The 18,616-nt window shown below is 45.0% G+C and overlaps 1 protein-coding gene across 4 annotated transcripts in view; it reads right to left on the bottom strand.

Moving 5' to 3' along the window:
- The window catches only part of LOC142572842 (uncharacterized), a 114,005-nt gene that overhangs the window by 41,966 nt on the left and 53,423 nt on the right, over positions 1-18,616 (bottom strand). For all 4 annotated transcript variants that reach the window (XM_075682237.1, XM_075682235.1, XM_075682234.1 and 1 more), the window contains exons 10-12: positions 11,163-11,315; positions 7,896-8,134; positions 3,997-4,176 (exon numbers count right to left, since the gene is read on the bottom strand). In XM_075682237.1, coding sequence (XP_075538352.1) covers positions 3,997-4,176; positions 7,896-8,134; positions 11,163-11,315 — 572 coding nt within the window. The remainder of the gene's footprint in view (positions 1-3,996; positions 4,177-7,895; positions 8,135-11,162; positions 11,316-18,616) is intronic.

Consider the following 18,616-nt stretch of genomic DNA (forward strand, 5'->3'; position numbering starts at 1 on the left):
GTGCATTACATTTCTATGTTTTTTTAGAAGCTTTCATGTCAGTTCCACATTAGTTTTCTACTTTGGACACATAGAAAGTGAGTGTGCATTTATTCAGGGGGTGTGTTAGAATCGGGCAAATACTACCAAATGAATCAGCGTGGGGGGGGGGGGGGGGGGAGCGGGTGTTGTCGTCATGCGAATTTGCCGCAACCCTCCCGATTTTGAAATAAGTGGCAAATCACGCCAAACCTAACAATGAAAAGGTTGCCTGCTCTTTATCGTCGGTACCGACTGCGGTCGACCCGCACAGCACTAATGATAGCTATCTGCTAGGGGCGTGCAAATGTTCGAAACTTCGAATGAAGAATCGAATAGTCACTATTTGTAAATGCAAATATTTTTCGAATACGCTTCGAATATTTGAAAACACCATTATCATCACCATCATCAGCCTTCTTTATGTCCACTGCGCTCTCCAATTACCCCTGTCCTGTGCCAACCGATTCCAACTTGCGCCTCAACTGCGGCCAAATAAGCATTGAAGCAAAATTCCGTAAGTTTTCATCGCACTGGGCATAGTAAAGACATAAAACAAGAGAACTTACACAGTGGAGCAAGCTAGGTCACTTAGGTAGCCATACTTCACAGGCTGTACAGCGACAATTCACACTCTCTGAAGGGCCCTGTGCATGCGAAGCAACCACTTGTTCGCTCCTAATGCTCTATTTGTGCTTTTAGTAAACAATGTATCATAACGTACTATGTAATAACACAAACTTGCTAACTATAAGAATACTGGGATGTAAACATCCCAGTATTATATTAATTGTGATAACGAATATTCATTATTCGAAGACTATTCAAAAAAGTATTCAATATTGATTAAATTCCTGTGTGACACTATTCGATTCGTATTTTATTTAGTGCCAAAAATCACTGTTTGCAGACTTTTACTATTTGCGGATTAGTGATCGAATCACATACCATATTTACTCGCATAATAGGAGCACTCGCATAATAGGCGCACCCCCAGTTTGGTCGTGGAAAATCAGATTTTTTTATTTCTGCGCATAATAGGCGCACCCCAAAGTTGGCACTGTGATCAGTACCGTATATACGTGATTGCAAGCCGACGCCCTCCCCCCCAATCCATCTCGGGTGGAAAAAAAAAAAAACGTACGCACATACCACAACCCAAGCTTATTAACGAATTTGCTGAACTGACTACTAGTCGTCATTTGTGTTGCTGCCATCACAGCTGCTGAGAACTCACGGCACATACAACATTGCGAAAACCAGTTCTTCTATTAACCATTGTTAACTAGTGATAGCCCCCTCCCCGAACCGCTGCAAAGCCAGCGAGCACGACGACCTAACGCAACTGCAAAAACAAAAAAACAGAAAAAAAATGCATCAATGAGCAAAAACTAGTACTTCGATCAACTATCCATAACACCCTCCCCTCCAAACCACCGTGCAGATGTAAGCTTTTCGCTACCTTGACCAAGGCAGCTCGGAAAGCTGGGTGACTCTCGGAGGCCAGGCAACTTGACACAAGCGACAGTGTCATCGCCATCAATGCTCCACACGGGCAAAGAAAAGAAAAAAACGCCACATCTCACCATTTTGCAAGCGGCGTGCGGTTCGTGTGGTCGCGTGTTCCATAATGGGGAAGTACAGGAGCTACACGGCTGCATTCAAACTGAGAGCTATACAGTATGCACTCGAGCATGGGAACCATGCTACAAGCAGACATTTCAGTGTCGGAGAAACCAACATTCGCTACTGGCGAAGTCAGCAAGAAAAATTTCAGGCCACCAAGAAGTCGCGACGGGCCTTCCGCGGTGCAAAGTCTGGAAAGTATTCGCAAGTGGAGGAGCAACTCGTTCAACACATACGGGACCTTCGACAGGACGGTTGTGCAGTGTCTCTCGACATAGTGTAGACTGAGGCGTGCAGAATTGCCCGAGCGCAGGGCATCGAAGTGAAAGATTGCAAGGCAAGCTCCGGATGGAGAACGCGCTTCATGCGATGTCATCGACTTACCCTGAGAAGGCGCACAAACGTTGTGCCAGCACTTGCCCTCGGCATACGAGGACAAGGTACTGGAGTCTCACCGTTTTGTTATATGGCTCCAGCAGCAAAAGAACTTCATTTTGTCCCAGATTGGGAATGCAGATCAGACCCCCCTCTGTTTCGACACGCTGAGAAATATTGCTGTAGAGGAGAAAGGTGCACGAAGTGTGCTTATGAGAACATCTGGCATGGAAAAAGAAAGATGCACTGTGATGTTGCCAGTGACTGCAGATGGATGCGAACTACCACCTTATCTTATTTTTAAGAGGAAGATGCTCCCAAAGGGAAATTTCCCTCGAGGCATCTACATCAGGGTCCAGGAGAAAGGTTGCGTGCTCGCGGAGTTGATGGTGGACTGGATCAAGACCATCTGGGGTCGGTGGCCCGACGGCCTGTTGTATCCGGTCATGCTCGTTTTGGACAGTTTTCGCAGGCACCTTGTAGAACGCGTACGAGAGAAGTTGTTAGAGCTGCGCACGGATATTAACATGATTCCGGGAGGCCTCACTTCGGTACTGCAGCCTTTGGACGTGTCCTTAAATAAGCCTTTTAAGAACAACGTTTGAAGGCTGTACACTGACTGGATCGCTGGAGGACAGCGTCAACTAACACCAGGTGGCAAAATTAAGAGGCCGCCTATGGAAATGTTGTGTGGATGGATCGTGGAAGCCTGGCGAGAGATCTCTGATGACGTCGTCAGGAAATGTTTCAAGAAGACCGGGATCTCCAACACACTGGATGCGAGCGAAGACGACATGTTGTGGAGTTTGGACAAAGAAGATGAGTTTCCACTCGGCGGGGATGAGTATGTTCTCTCCGACTCGGACTCCGAATAGGGGAAGGAGAGGAGCATCCATGACATAGCTTACTAAATTTTACACGTGTGTGCAGCCGACGTTTCTCGCCTTTTCATTAAAAGGTAAGTGGTTAGCTTTTAGTTTTCCTTTTATACTGGTTTTATTGGTAAATTATGTGAGAGTAGCCATATTCCTGACATCTGTTCAAACTTAAAGTGCAGGAATGCGAGTTGAAAAAATTTAGTCAATATTGCCCTGCGTAATAGGCGCACCCCAAACTTTGAGCCGGATATTCTGAAAAAAGAAAGTGCGCCTATTATGCGAGTAAATACGGCACTGTGCAGTCTGCGCTTTATTTAGGCTGTTGCACAGATTGGCCTTACGATAACCCACATACCACAATTATGGGAAAGCCCTTCTCTATTTTGAAGGAAAACTGAAAAGCAATACCTTCATGCAATAAGAGATTGTCATAAAACACAGGTCCACCATTAAAATGAGAACTTCATTGGTATTCAGTAGAACATAGTGACAGAGGGAGAAAAGCACTCGATTCTTTTATTCAACAGACGTTCTATTCATAAACAAATATTTTTGACAGCTTAATTGTTACATTTTTGTTATCCAATGATAGGAGACTCCCGAGCTGTGCAGCACTGTCTTTTCTTGCACAAGATTTGTATGCACTAAATTTTGCAATTATTTCCTGATAATCAATATTCTGTTCGATACTGGGCTTTCTTCCTTGATTATATTCGATAGTTGGCTCGACATTTACTAGTTGGTATTCACACGCCCCGCTTCTAAGGTTTTGGATGTACACTGTGTAGCAAAATCGTGCCATATATGGTTTGTGCACTTATCCAATGGGCAGCCATTGACGGTTGGTTTTTGTGTGCATTCTCTTTCTTGGCCCTTTGTCCTACTAAGCATTGTTTCGCTTTTTTTTTTTGTTATTTCCTCACGTACCAACCCATTTTGAACCACTTGTGTTACTGTACTGCAACAGTTCTGGTTGCCTTGCACAGCCACACAATCATACAATTCAGTTTCACATCGGTATTCTGGACTTTCACTTTTGAATTGAAAATGTGTTACGCCAAGTAAAAAAAAAAGAAAAGAAAAAAGAAACGCCTGTCACCTTTCTCACGGGCATGGACAGACGTGGCACAGTTTTCACAGTGGTCTCTCTGGACACCCTTACAACAGGTGCGATGCAGGGCTGGGGAACAGGAACTGACGTCTTGACAACTGTCACAGTGCCGCATGCCCCAACACTGGTCTTGGGTCGGTCTTGCCTTTGAAGATATGTAACAGAGTCCTGCAAGAAAAACCCAATAGTATTCAGACATTGCACAATGACTCCCAAAAGAAGAAAAGAAGAACTGTGAGCTTTAAAAGGGCCCGCAAAACAACCGAAAAAGCTTGCTGGGTGGCATCGATAGCATTGTCGCGACACAGTGATCTGGTGCACTTTGAGCAACAGAGGTGATGTCAGTCTGCGGCACTGCGATCAATGTTTAAAAATGTAATATGCGATTCATGTTTGCACTATATTGAGAGTGCTGCGGAAAAACTACGACATTGCATTTTACAGCAATTTTAACTACAGCACCACTATCATGAAAGCCCCTTTGGAAGGTGTTCTAACCATGGAAACAACACTATCAACATGCCAAACACATGGTGCGCCAACTTACGCCTAGTGGAAGCTACCATAGAAATGTCATCAACAAGCAGAGCAGGCTTGGCAAGCATGGCCCACCAATTTCTGCCATGTGACATCAATGCTCTGCTGCTATTGGGCACCTCAGTTTTAGATCAGTGGAAAGTGAAATGTGATATCCAGAGCCGCGAAACTTCGAGCCAATGTTAACTCAACTTTGCTTGTATATTGAAGTTTCTGCGACCGATGGCTTCGGTTTATGTGTGTTAACTTTCGTAATTTCTTTTGCTCTCACTTCTTTCACATGCTGAGAATACATCTGAGCGAAAATGGCGGCCTTAAAGTATTGCTGCTGAAGCCTTTTAAATCATTACAAGGACAGTAAGAGAAAACACTGAACCAATTCGGACTGTTACATTACTCTCCCTAGAAATCTTGCTACATTTGTTCTAGGTGAAGTTGAAGTACCTCCCTGCACATCACCTCTAGCCTGTACATGTTGAGAGCTATTTGCCAAGCTCTATCCTTGATAAGTGGAGGTGATCTTGTAGCAAGCAACATATCCTAGTTGGCACGACCCACATCTACACACCAAAGACATCCCACACAACCTAGGCATAGGTGTCAGTGAACCCCATCTTCGAACTGGGGCAGGTCTAGCTGGACGGGCCTAACCATCCCTAATGTGGGCCTGGGGCCCAGCACCTGAAGACCCTGTCAAGTGCCAAAGATGCTCGGCCCCCGTGTATGCAGCAGCGGATGCTCACCACCTGCTGTGGCTGCGTACAGGGTCAAAAGCCACAAGAGGGAAAGTGCTTAGAGGCGCCGGTATATGGACAGATCAGCCCAGACTATGAACAGTTAATTATGGACGATAAGCTCCCCATACAACTTATGTAGCTTCTTCACAAAGGAGGGCTGCAGGTAGGCATTTCTTTAACCATAGTATGCTGTATGACAAACTGTGTGATGAAAAAAAAAATTGGTAGAGACACTTAAGACTTTACGTATGGGAATGGGAAAGCATTATACTGTTCGTAGACCTCGGAATGCCATGAACGCGCTCATGTTATACACTTATGACGTGGACCTCATTGGCTGAGCCGTCACGTGCCCAGTGACGCACACACTAGGCACACATTCAGTCAGCCAGAACCGTGGAGCCGCCTTGGCATCAGGGAAGCGTGCTCGTCTCGCACCTCGGAGGCCCGGCTTTGATTCCCACCCACACTGCAATGATTGACAGTAATGACAATAATGACTTGCTGTTAGAACACCCCATGTGACTGTCGTACATTTTCTGCGCATGCCTCTTCTTGCATATATACACACGATGTGGCAACGCAATACAATATTGCTGGAAGTCAGCGCTGTGTATGTGGTCTATCGCTGTCCTTGTCTTTCGCGCTGTACGTTATTTTTTATCATGAATTACCAACTAGCCCAAGCAACCACCCTAGTGCAATTTACCGAATTTTCTTTTCAAAGCCATTAATTTACTTTCTTTACAGGAACCTCCCTGAGAAATTTGACGTCAATCAGAGCATTTTTTGTCTTTTTACTCTCTGTGCTGTCGGCCATTTTTGGTATTACCTTTCAGTCACGCCAACACCAACAGATTTTCGTGTAATGGGGCATATCATGCTTTTTCATCAAAATATAAAAAATAAAACGAAGATGCTATTTTCAGGATAGTGCAATACACGTGGTAAATGCACTCCTGTGGCAGTCACTACAGCTCAGGAGCGTGGGCTCCTCAGAAGACAACTATGCCACAAAATGGCAGGAAAGGCTTGGCTAACGAGGCTAGCCTAGCCAGGCCAAATGCGACACGAGGGCCCCTACGTCTAACCCAGTTGCCAGTCAAAAGGACAAGACGTGAGCAACGGCACACTGCACAGCACTCTTCATAAGAGAGGATGAGCTCTCCAATGAGAGAGCAGGGCCATATGACCATCAGCCAAGACGGCAGCGTCCACAGGCTATGGGGGCAAGCTTTGCCCCCCTGTCCAATAATAGGTCAAACAGAGTCTGCTAGGCAGTTAGGTGTGTTCATGAGAAAATGAGAAAAACAGAGTTCTCTAGGGTCTAAATGGCACATATAATGCATTATTCCAGTTTGAACAACATCAGCAACTAGGCCTGTTGGGTATCTGCACTTTCTATCAGAGACTCGTAAGATATTTGTTGGGCTAAGCTGTTGTAACCTTCGTTCACTTCAGCAGAAAGATGTGTGTTGGTCTACCAGATTTGGCTTCCTGTGTTTTAGCTTTTCACTAGATGAAAAATCGGTAATGCCTTGCTCCTTCCCCATTCTTACTCTATTGTAACTTTGCAAGTGAACTTTGGCAAGAAATTGGCTATCTGGTGCAGTCACCAGCTGCATGTGTATTATGCCAGTTTGCCACGTCAGATGAGTAGCATGTGCTGGTCCAGCACAAAGAACTCGAGGCAATCACAGCCATAGCACGAGGAATATGCAACAATGCTTGCCAAAGTAGTACCAACAGCCCTTTTTTGTGTTGTGAAGTGTAGCTACATGGCAAAATCAGTGCCTTTATGAGCTTGTAAACATGAAGGGACCTGCATGCACCCATTACGTGTGGATATCACGTGGTGGAGCTCTGTATTTTGACTTGCGCTATTGTCATATTAAGAATTACTCAAACCTGTACATTCAGAAAGCCTACTTATAGGGTATTGACTGCACGTCTCCTTTAAAGCTTAGCTTGCCAGGTGAAGGTGCCTCAGTCAGGTTTACCCGCCGTGGTTGCTCAGTGGCTATGGTATTGGGCTGCTGAGCACGAGGTCGCGGGATCGAATCCCGGCCACGGCAGCCGCATTTCGGTGGGGGCGAAATGCGAAAACACCCGTGTACTTAGATTTAGGTGCACGTTAAAGAACCCCAGGTGGTCAAAATTTCCGGAGTCCTCCACTACGGCGTGCCTCATAATCAAAAAGTGGTTTTGGCATGTAAAACCCCAAATATTATTATTATTATTATCAGTCAGGTTAAAGTGCTTCAGTGTTCACCCATGGGGGGCTTGCCCCCATGGGTGAACATATCACATTGCTGTTTTCCACACAGGCCTGTGCTAAGCCAGAAAAATCAAGCAGGGCTGGCACATTATAGCAATTCCTTCCTCTCAATTCTATGCCACTGTTATCCTCCTCTGTTTACAGCCGGCTGATGCATCTGATAACGTGGGTGGAGTGCCGCTCTGATCACTGACGAAGCTCAACAAGGGATGGCAAGTGCATAGAATCGTTACTTTATCACAGCCCAGGTGCACACACACATTTACTCATGTCAGAGCAAAATCTGAAATAGATGCCACAGTAAAATGCTTCTAACAAAAGGCGGTATAACACACCGTAGACCGGCTGAGATGAGATGAAGATGATGCCATTCCAGGCTGAGCTTGAGGCCACACCTGGGCCTTGTGCACGACAATCACGTTAGGCTTTGCACCTGAGCCCAGTGTGGGTCGCAGCCCTGTAGGACTTGGGCGTTGGCTCAAACCTGATGTACCGGGGGTCACTGTTCGGCTCAGAGTTCGAACTACACCAGGCTGCGATGTCGTGATCACATTCACTACCCGGGTCTGATTGCCTGTAGGTTGAACAAAAAACCACTTGGTTAGCAGTGCGCAATGAAGTGCAACATCTAAAAGCTCTGCATCAACTCAGAGAGCAACTGTATGAAAGTACTGATGTCTCATGTTGGGTTCAGGAGAGATTACTTCCAATGGCATTCAGACTTTTGAATATTCTGAAGTGATACTAAAGCCAAGAATTGCTAAGTCAATCTGAGCTGACAAATGAACATTCCGAAATAACAAATTTGCCCCGTTTGTCGGCAATGGAGCTTTGGTAAACGAGAAAACGATGGAAGTGCAAGAAGAGGCACCTCCACTTTCTATTGTCTGAAGTGCTGAACCAGCTCCCACTGATGTAAATGTTCTGGCTACAATGCATCAAAAGTAGCCAACTGATAACACAAAGCAAAATATGATGCAGTGGAGCACACACACATGCCTGCACATACAAAAGGCAGTTTAGCTAATTTTATTGAAGAATTCAATGATGCCCTATCTTCACCCCACACTCAATGTGGGAATGTGCCACTCTCTTCGCGTTATTATTGCAATAGCCAATTATACGGACACTCCACGCGCATTTCTGCCATCGCAGTTGCCATAAGGTTCCGTATGAGTGAAAGCATGTGAGAGTGAGCCGGTAAACGCGGTTCAATCCCGTGTGCGCAAGCAAGGAATGTTGCCCAGATGTGTGCCCTCTCCTACGGCGCGCGAGGCAGGGGGGTTAGGAGAGGGAGGAGGGGCGTTCTTTTTTGGCGGCTGCTAGGGTGCCCCAGTGTCCTCCTCGCCTGCCACTCCTTATAGAGTGAAGACAACTGCAGTGTCTACTACGGCGTTGACCATGCGAATCGCAGACGCCATAATAGACACCTTTGGCGGATGCCGTAGAGACGCGTTGCCAGTGCTCGTGTGTCCTGAAAGCGATCTGTGACGTGGCCTAAGTGCGCGCCCATGCGGGCCTCATCTTCAAAGCGATCTGCTATGTTTACAGAGTGCGCGTAGTGCCGGTAGCTTCGTATGCACTGTGCTTTCGACATTTCGTTCACACTGAAGTGATAGATGCACAGAGGTCAATTGTCATGTCATCGAGCGAGATGCGTTTATGTTTACCTGTGTGCACGTGACACCTCGCTGGTTAATTTAATTAAAGCACATTGACGGGCTAGTTGGTTTGAATCCATGACAGAATGTGTAAGTGAGACTGAACAAGGACGTAGAAAGACGCAGACACACAAAGACAGCGCTGTCTTTGTGTTTCTGTTTCTTTCCACATCCTCGTTGAGTCACGCTTACACATTCTATCATTGTTAATTTAGTTAGTAAACGAATCTTTACAAGTTTATAAGGCCGATGAAGCTACTATCCTTACTTTGTACAGCTATCTACTAGTTTGCTATCGCAATCAGTGCTTCGCTTTTTGGGCAGAACTGCATATTTTTTCTGTATCACTAAGGGCTACAGGGCCCACAGACCCACAGAACATGGCATCTGACATAGCTGGCACAGCACAGAAATACTGTGCTGGCAACGGCGAGCGGAGACCCGCGCCGAGTAATGGCAACTTCGAGGATGACGTAGGCCCTCGTCGGGGAGCGCGAGTGCCCAAATGCAGGCATAAATAAAGTTGTCTCCAATCCAATCTAATGTGCTGCGTCCGTGCAACAGGTGATGCACCTGTCTGTCTCTCTGTGTGCATGCATGCGTGCGTATGTGTGTTTTTGCTGGCACAGTACAGGTGTCTATTAATTGAAGATTATGCTGGAGGCCTTTATTAAAAGTTGGAGCTCTAATGAACACTTAAATACTAATAACACATTTTTTCTGAGGGCCAACAAAGTCGTTGCTCAAGCCAGGTGCATAGCAAAGCCGTGACATTTATTTTTGTTATATTTAGTAATCTTTTCATAAACCGCATTACACCGCCAGTCAGATCATTTGTAGATGACTGCATTTTATTTAACAAAGTTGACCCTCTTCAGGATCAATTAAAATTACAAACTAATTTGCTGAAAATTTGGGAATGGTGCAACAAATGGGAAATGGCACTTGGACCAATGAAATCAGCTTTTATGTCTATTACGAGAAAAAAGATGACCCGAGGTATTCAGTATAATATTGGGGATAGTAAACTTAAAATGGTAATTGAACATACACACGTATATAGGCCTAATTTTCACTTCAAATCTTAGGTGGAATATACACCTTGAAGCAGTATGTGACCAGGCAAATAGAGCCCTATGGAGCCTAAGACATAATTTGTGCAGTATGACAGCCAAAATAAATAGCTTCGCCTACAGGACACTTATAAGGCCTACTAGAGCATGTCAAAATAGTTTGGAATCCACACATAGTAACAAACAGCCAAAGACTAACTAGACAGAACACAGCGCCTAGCCTCCCTGTTTATTTTTAACAAATATTGCCGCTCACACTCTCCTACAGATCTTTGCAGGTAAGCAAATCTACTTACGTTGGAAGTGAGAACAAGTCTCACGAGACTGAAATTTCTCTTCCTAATAATTCACAATGAACTCAATATCAGTGCACCAAAGTTTTGACATTTCAGCCAATTGAGCGTTCAAGACATCGGCATAGTATGCATATCTCAACAGCACTTACATGAAACAATGCCTTTAAATACAGCTGTTTCCCCAGAGTATTTCAAGAATGGAACATGCTTCCCAACTCAGTGGTTACATCTTCTGCAAATTGATTTTTTATGCTACTTGAATCATTCATTTATTTCAGTGATGCAACTCAGCAACACTGCAATTTACTGTTCATTGTGCACTATTATTCACTGTGCACTATCTTGTCCTGATTATGAATGTGGAAAAAAAAATTTTCCTAACTGTGAATTTTACTGCCTAATATGAGCAACACACGTGTGCTACTTTGCCTTGCTATGTTCATGCTTTGTTATGCTATCTTTTGCATGAAAGGGATGCATATAATGTCTTATGTTCTGTATTGCCACTCCTATAATGTCCCTTTCAGGGGGCTAACAGTATCAACAAACAAACAAAGCACCACGCAACCTACTTGTAATGGAGACTGTGGAAACCCGTGGTGCCACGTTGAGGGAGGTGGAGGAGGAGGAGGAAGAGGAGGTGGCAATGGAGGAGCCAGGGCCCGCCTTGGTCACAAGCTTGGTGCCAGAGATGGGCAGCTGGCTTTGAGCAATTATCTTCACTGCTGCAACAGCAGGACAAGACCAGGAAATGGGGCTGCCACTCATGTCATTGAGAAATCAGAGGAGTTTCTGCAGCTCTCAGTGGCTACACATCACTGATTGCAAAAGAAACTGCCAGCATCCCTTAACTTCTTTGCAAACGGCTGATCTGTTCGTTTTATTCTTTACATACAGGAGCACTGGAAAGCTTTCTGAAAATGGTAAAAAAAATGTTCTTTATTTGTAGACAATGCTGCTATAAACAAGTGAGACAAATGTTATTCCAAGCAAAGAAGCTAAAATCTCACATAAGAGACTCCTTGCTCTCTCTTGCCACTTTTATAACCACTGCTGCGGGTTTTTCTACCCCTCCTTTCTTCCTTTTCTTTCTTTTTTAACACAAGGCAATGTCAGTAGAACACAAAGGCCATAGACACAAGCCTATGGGCATTTGCATGAACACCCTTCCAGATTTTCTAGGTAACAGGGAAGTGGTAGTTGTTAATGTGTCCTGCTCATTCTGTGATGCTCCTGTGTCAATTCCGGGTACCTTTGATACATGTCAGCCTCAAAGGATTACCATAACAGCACCGTGTATAGAAGAAAAAAAAAATGAAACGAACAATCAGGGCATTGCTATTGCTGCCACCCCAGCTGAAAAGAAATGATGAGTTGACGGGGGAATGAGGTAGGTAATCATCGAACTCTTTTTGTCTCCATTTATACAGTCGAACCTTGACACAGTGGAACTCCGGTTATACGTCCCCAGGTTTTGCGACGACCCGGGTTTTATGAGGGATTAGCGCAAACCGGCAAAGTCCCCATAGAAGCAATGCATTAAAAACCTCGGTTATCCAACGCAATTTTACGCCTGACCAGCGTTACATGACGACCCTCGCGAAGCGCGGGACGGAACAGCGGACGAAACAAAAGTGCCACAGGTCTCTTTCCTCGCCCTGTCTCTTCTCATGCGGAGCGCTTGACACCGCTCGACCAGTTCGCTCCAGCACAGCTTTCTTTCCTGCCTCGTCTCATCATTCGTTTCTCTTCCCCCCCACCAGAACCCACCCGCAATGCCCGCTGTGCTGAAATGGCGCCTTTTCTTCTCCACAATCACTTTCTCCCTCTCTTCTCGGCGGCGTCGCCTCTCGTCGCTTTGGGGAAGCGTTTCTCTCCTTCCAGTTTCCCAGCAGCAGATCGCCGACAAGGTAGCGCGAGAGGCCTAGGTTTATCGCACGTGTTCTTCGTCGTAATCCTAGTGACAAGCAACGCAACGCAATGCACGATGTCCCGAAAGCAGACAGTTCTGTCGCTCGGCAATAAGCTGAATATTATCGAGGAAGCGGAAAAGCGGCATGGAGCCACGAAAGCCAGCATTGCCCGGGACCTTAAGATACCCGAATTTTCACTTATGACGATCCTGGCAAACAAAGCGGTGATATTGCAGAATGCCAACAAGTTCTGGCTCAAGCGGAAAGCGGCAAAAGAGGGACAGCATGAGAAGTTAGAAAAAGTTCTCGTCAAGTGGCTGCATCAAGCACGGAGCTCTGCAACCAACGTTGACAGCACCATTCTAAAAGAAAAGGCAGACCTTGTGGCACTGCGTCTGGGCATTGACGACTTTCAGGCATCGAACGGGTGGCTGGATCGCTTCAAAAAGCGAAACAGGATTGTGTACAGCCACTCCTGCGGGGAAAGCACTTCTGTGGACGTTACGACAGTGAACAAGTGGATGGATTCGCTGCCGGAGATGATTGCTGCATACAAGCCCTGCAATGTTTTCAACGCCGATGAGAGCGGTATTTTTTACCACATGCAGCCCGAGCAATCCCTTGCGTTTAAGGGTGACAGCTGTCATGGTGGCAAGCGTAGTAAAGAGCGCGTGACGGCACTATTCTGTGCTAACAAGGACGGTTCCAAGAGGCTGCCCGTGCTCGTTGTTGGAAAGTTTGTAAAGCCATGATGCTTTAAGAACTTGAAGATGCTGCCGTGCAGCTACAACATCAACAGAAAGGCGTGGCTGACGTCTTCGCTCTTCAGCAATTTTTTCCAGCAGCTGGATAACAAAATGGGTGCTAAGGCGAGGAAAATGTTACTTTTCGTGGACAACGCACCAAGCCACCCACCCGATACGTCCAGCCTGAGGAACATAAAGGTTGTTTTTTTTTCCGCCCAACTGCACAAGCCGGCTGCAGCTGCTGGATGCCGGCATCATTAAGTGCGTCAAGCAAGGGTACCAGAAGCAGTTAGTGCAGTGTCGGCTGGCAGCTATGGAGCGCAGCAAGTTCTAAAAATAGATCACTGTGATCGATGCCGTGCATTTTATTTCCAGTTCGTGGAATGCAGTGTCGCGAAGCACAATTGCTAACTCGTTCAAGCACTGTGGCTTTAAGCGAGAGACTGCCTCCTCTGCTGGGTCCCGAGAAAGTCGTATAATCGGAATTCCACTGTATATCAAATCCGTATATAATGCATTGTGTATAACAAACAGCTGTAAAATCCCCTTAAATGTTTTTGTATAATATCTTGAATGTATATTCAAATTAGTGATATATCGAACTATTTCGCGATCCCCTTCAAATTCGATATATTGGGGTTGGACTGTATTATGTCTTTTACAAAAATTCCTACAAGAATATCAGTGTATTATTCAGGTTGCAAGAAAAAGTGACCCAGGGCCCCTTTAACTTGTTAGGCAAGAATTGTACGGCTCCATTTTTTTTTACTTTTAAGTAGAGAAAGTGGGCTGTATCCCATCCTTCTGCATGGCAAGTGGCAAGGAAAAGTGGTTCTTGAAGCCCAGACATAACATGGACAGTGTCAGCATTCAATGCAAAGAAGACAGCTGTTGCTGCAAAACTAACATCTCTACTCTGCAGAGGAAGTAGTGCCAAGAAAAGTCGGCAAATGCACAACTCTCGTCTCTTTCCATATGAGGACAAGGCAGGCCACGCGTACATACCATCATCACCATCACCATCACCATCACGATCATCATCATCATCAACCTATTCATGTCCACTGCAGGATGGAGGCCTCTCCCTGCGATCTCCAATTACCCCTGTCCTGCGCCAACCCGCAAATTTCCTAATTTTGTCGCACCATCTAGTCTTCTGCCGTCCTCTACTGCGCTTCCCTTCTCTTGGTACCTATTCTGTAAACCTAATGGTCCAACGGTTATCTAGTCTGCGCATTACATGACCTGCCCAGCACCATTTTTTTCTCTTAATGTCTATTAGGATATCGTCTATACCCGTTTGCTCTCTGATCCATATTGCTCTCTTTCTGTCTCTTAAGGTTACGCCTAGCATTCTTCGTTCCATCGCTCTTTGCGCGGTCCTTAACTTGTTCTCAAGCTTCTTTGTCAGTCTCCAAGTCTCTGCCCCATATGTCAGCACCGGTAAAGTGCACTGGTTGTATACTTTCCTTTTCAATTATAACGGTAAGCTCCCATTCAGGAGCTCACGATGTCTGCCGCATGCAATACAACCCATTTTTATTCATCTCTGAATTTCCTTCTCATGGTCCAGGTTCCCTGTGATTAGTTGACCTAGGTAAACGTACTCCTCCACAGACTCTCGAGGCTGACTTGCAATCTTGAACTCTTGTTCCCTTGCCAGGTTATTTATCATTATCTTTGTCTTCTGCATATTAATCTTCAGCCCCACTCTTACAATCTCCCTGTTAAGGTCCTCAATCATTTATTGTAACTCGCTGGCGTTGTTGCTGAATAGAACAATGTCATTAGCGAACCGAAGGTTGTTGAGGTACTCGCCGTCGATCTTTACTCCTAAGCCTTCCCAGTTTAATAGCTTGAATACTTCTTCTAAGCACGCAGTGAATAGCCTTGGAGAGATTGTGTCTCCTTGTCTGACCCCTTTCTTTATAGGTATCTTCCTACTTTTCTTGTGTAGAATTAAGGTGGCTGTGGAATCTCTGTAGATATTTTCCAGGGTATTTACATAAGTGGTCTGTACTCCTTGATTGCGCAATGCCTCTATGGCTGCTGTTATCTCTGCTGAATCAACTGCTTTTTCATAATCTATGAAAGCCATACACAGAAGTTACTTGTACTCTGCTGATTTCTCAATAACCTGGTTAATGACATGAATGTGATCCATTATAGAGTAACCTTTCCTGAAGCCAGCCCGCTCCCTTGGTTGACTAAAGTCCAGTGTTGTCGTTATTCTATTGGAGATTATTTTGGTAAATATTTTATATAATACTGGGAGTAAGCTAATGGGCCTATAATTTTTTTAGTTCTCTAACGTCGCCCTTTTTGTGGATTAGTATAATGTTTGCATTCTTCCAGTTTTCTGAGACTCTTGCAGTCGATGGACACTTCGTATTAAGAGCCGCCAGTTTTCCTGGCATTAAGTCTGCTCCATCTTTGATTAAATCGACTGTTATTCCATCCTCTCCTGCTGCTTTACCCCGTTTCATGCCTTGCAAGGCCTTTCTGACCTCATCTCTAGTTATAGGAGGAGTTTCTGTATACGGCTCATAATTGTTTTGAATATAGTGCTCCTGAGTCGTCTTGGTATTGTAAAGGTCAGTATAGAATTCTTCCGCTGCTTTTAATATATCTTCGAAATTGTTGATGATATTATACCCATGTCACACGGGCGTTTGGATGGCCTTCCAACCGATAGTCAGTTGACTCAAAGGTCAAGTTCGAGCTGATACACAGGCGGTTTCGAAGGCTGCCGAGTCAATAGTCTATCGAGTCAACGGAGCACCCTACAACTCGATTGAAATCTCGATGGCCTTTGAGCAACGGAAGCGGAAACAGCGTGAACATGCCCTCTCGTTCACAGTGTGCTCGTACTCACGGTTAGAAAGAACAAATCAAACTAAATGCTCTAAATATACTATATATGAGTGTTATTCATTATTCGATAAAGTGTTTTTGCCCCTTCACATGTGCGAACACACACCAAAACGGCAGCCACATCAAGCGGCGCAAACGTTGCTGCAGTTTCGCTACTCAACAACTTAAAAACTAAACATATATGTATGGCGATGTATAACACATTTTTTTTAATGTATAGACAAACATAAAAGAAATTATAGTGCTTTTAAATTGTTTTAATGTTGTTTAACTTTTCGTGACATGAAAACAAAAATAAAGATCCGCAGCGCCACAGAATTTTGCGAGAAACGCTTGAACCATTCAATGGCCTTTCAAAAGTGCCGTGTAGCAGCGTGACAATTCCTTTGAGTCGATAGAGTTGTGGCGTTTCAAAGGCCGTTGACTGGAAGGCCTTCCAAATGTGCCTATGTGACACAGATAATTACCCTGCTTATCTTTTAGTGTATACATCTTGGTTTGTCCTATGCCAAGTTTCTTTCTCACTGATTTCAGGCTGCATCCATTTTTTATGACTTCTTCAGTCTTTCTCACGTTATAGTTTTGAATATCCCTTATTTTCGCCTTGTTGATCAGTTTTGACAGTTCCGCGAATTCTACCTTATCTCTTGAGTTGGACACTTTCATTCTTTGTCGTTTCTTTATTAGGTCCTTTGTTACTTGGGAGAGCTTGCCTACTGGTTGCCTTGGTGCCTTGCCTCCCACTTCAATTGCTGCCTTCGAACCTGTTAATGAAACCTCGTTACGGTTTCATTAGTTACTTCTATGTCATCATCATCATCTCTCTGTTCTAAGGCTGCATATTTGTTTGCAAGTACAGTAAAAGCTCGTTAATTCGAACCGCAAGGGGAAGCCGCTTCAGTTCAAATTAAGGAAAGTTCGAACTAACAAAAGTGAAGGAGAACAACAGTAACACTGCGATTTTGACGCAGTAGGGCATGTCAGAAATTTAATGCTTGAAAAAGTCCGTGATCGTAGTCTGCCTTTTTTCCTTGAATGCGACAGCTAGCACTTTTTGCCCTAACGAGTGAATGTGGCGGAAGGCCTCCTTTTCGCCTTCTTCAAAACTGAAGAAGAGACGGACAGCACTCAACCCAGCCATGACCTCCGCAGCGGAGGGCCTCACTGGCGCTTCGTTAAGCCGAGGCTTAACACCAACACAAAGCATCGTGACAGCCGGTACCTCCTAAGCTGAAAACAGACGTACACAACCGATGAAGACTGCCGAGACAAAGACAATAAACATGTGAAGGTGGCGAAGGACCCAATTTGTCGTTTCTTGATTGCAAACGTAGCTGCGACGCACTTGATTTGCTGTGTTTTGGTGCTTGCCGCGCCATGTGCCGCACAACATTAGCAGCTACACAAGATATGCAAAGCCTTCGAGAATCGCGACGGGCAAGAAGTCTCGGAGGTCACATGAAGCAGCCGCCGCTGCCTTCTGGCCGACCCCGCGCCGGTTAGATTTTTCCGTTCTCTCCGTTCAGGAGGCGATGCAGCCTTGTGTGTAGGCAGTAGGCGCGTTTCTCTGGCCGTGTGCCAGGCGCCAAGCGGCGGCACGGTGGCGCGTAGTTCGAATTATCCGTGGCGGAACCTTCTCAGGTCCGAATTAACGGGCTTTTTATACATAGACTTCTGTGGAGCTTGGCCAGACCAAATCGTGCAGTTTGAATTATCCATAAGTTCGAATTATTGAAGTTCAAATTAACGAGCTTTCACTGTACCAGCCTAAATTTGTCTGCCTTTACCCTTACTGCCTCTAAGTTGACCTGTTCTTTCTTGACCAATTTTACTCTTTCTCTGTTCAAATTGAGGTGGATCCTCGCCCTAATTAACCTATGATCCCTACAGTTTACCCTACCTAGTACTTCTACATCATGAACTATGATGAGATCGGCAGAAAGTATGAAATCAATTTCATTTGTTGTTTCACCATTAGGGATTTTCCAAATCCATTTTCTGTTGCTACATTTCCTTATTCTCAGTTTATTCCTTTCTGCAAATTCTACCAGCATCTCACCTCTAGCGTTTCTAGAATTGACACCGTAGTTGCCAATGGCCTGTTCAACCGCCTGCTTTTTCCCCACTTTTGCATTGAAGTCGCCCATTACTACTTTATATTGCGGTTGCACATATCAGTAGTCATCAAAAGCACAAAGCAAAATGAGTAAACTAAAGAACTCTACAAGATGGCGGTGATGTTATGCTATTATTTACTTTCGCATATTCTCTCACGTCGTTTTCCAATGCAGCACTATAGTGCAGCCAAGACCTTTCATATTGCACCTTGATACAGCAGTAAATAAAGCACATTCAGAAGAGATTGCGAAATTCATATGTGCACGACGACAAAAACAACAGAAATGGCGACATCCCATGCTTTCTTTTATGTTCCCCAGTGGTCAGACGAGAATTCAAATTGTGCCAAAGACTGCTATATATAATACTTAAGGG

Source organism: Dermacentor variabilis, chromosome 2 (assembly GCF_050947875.1).
Source record: "Dermacentor variabilis isolate Ectoservices chromosome 2, ASM5094787v1, whole genome shotgun sequence".
Lineage (NCBI taxonomy): Eukaryota > Metazoa > Arthropoda > Arachnida > Ixodida > Ixodidae > Dermacentor > Dermacentor variabilis.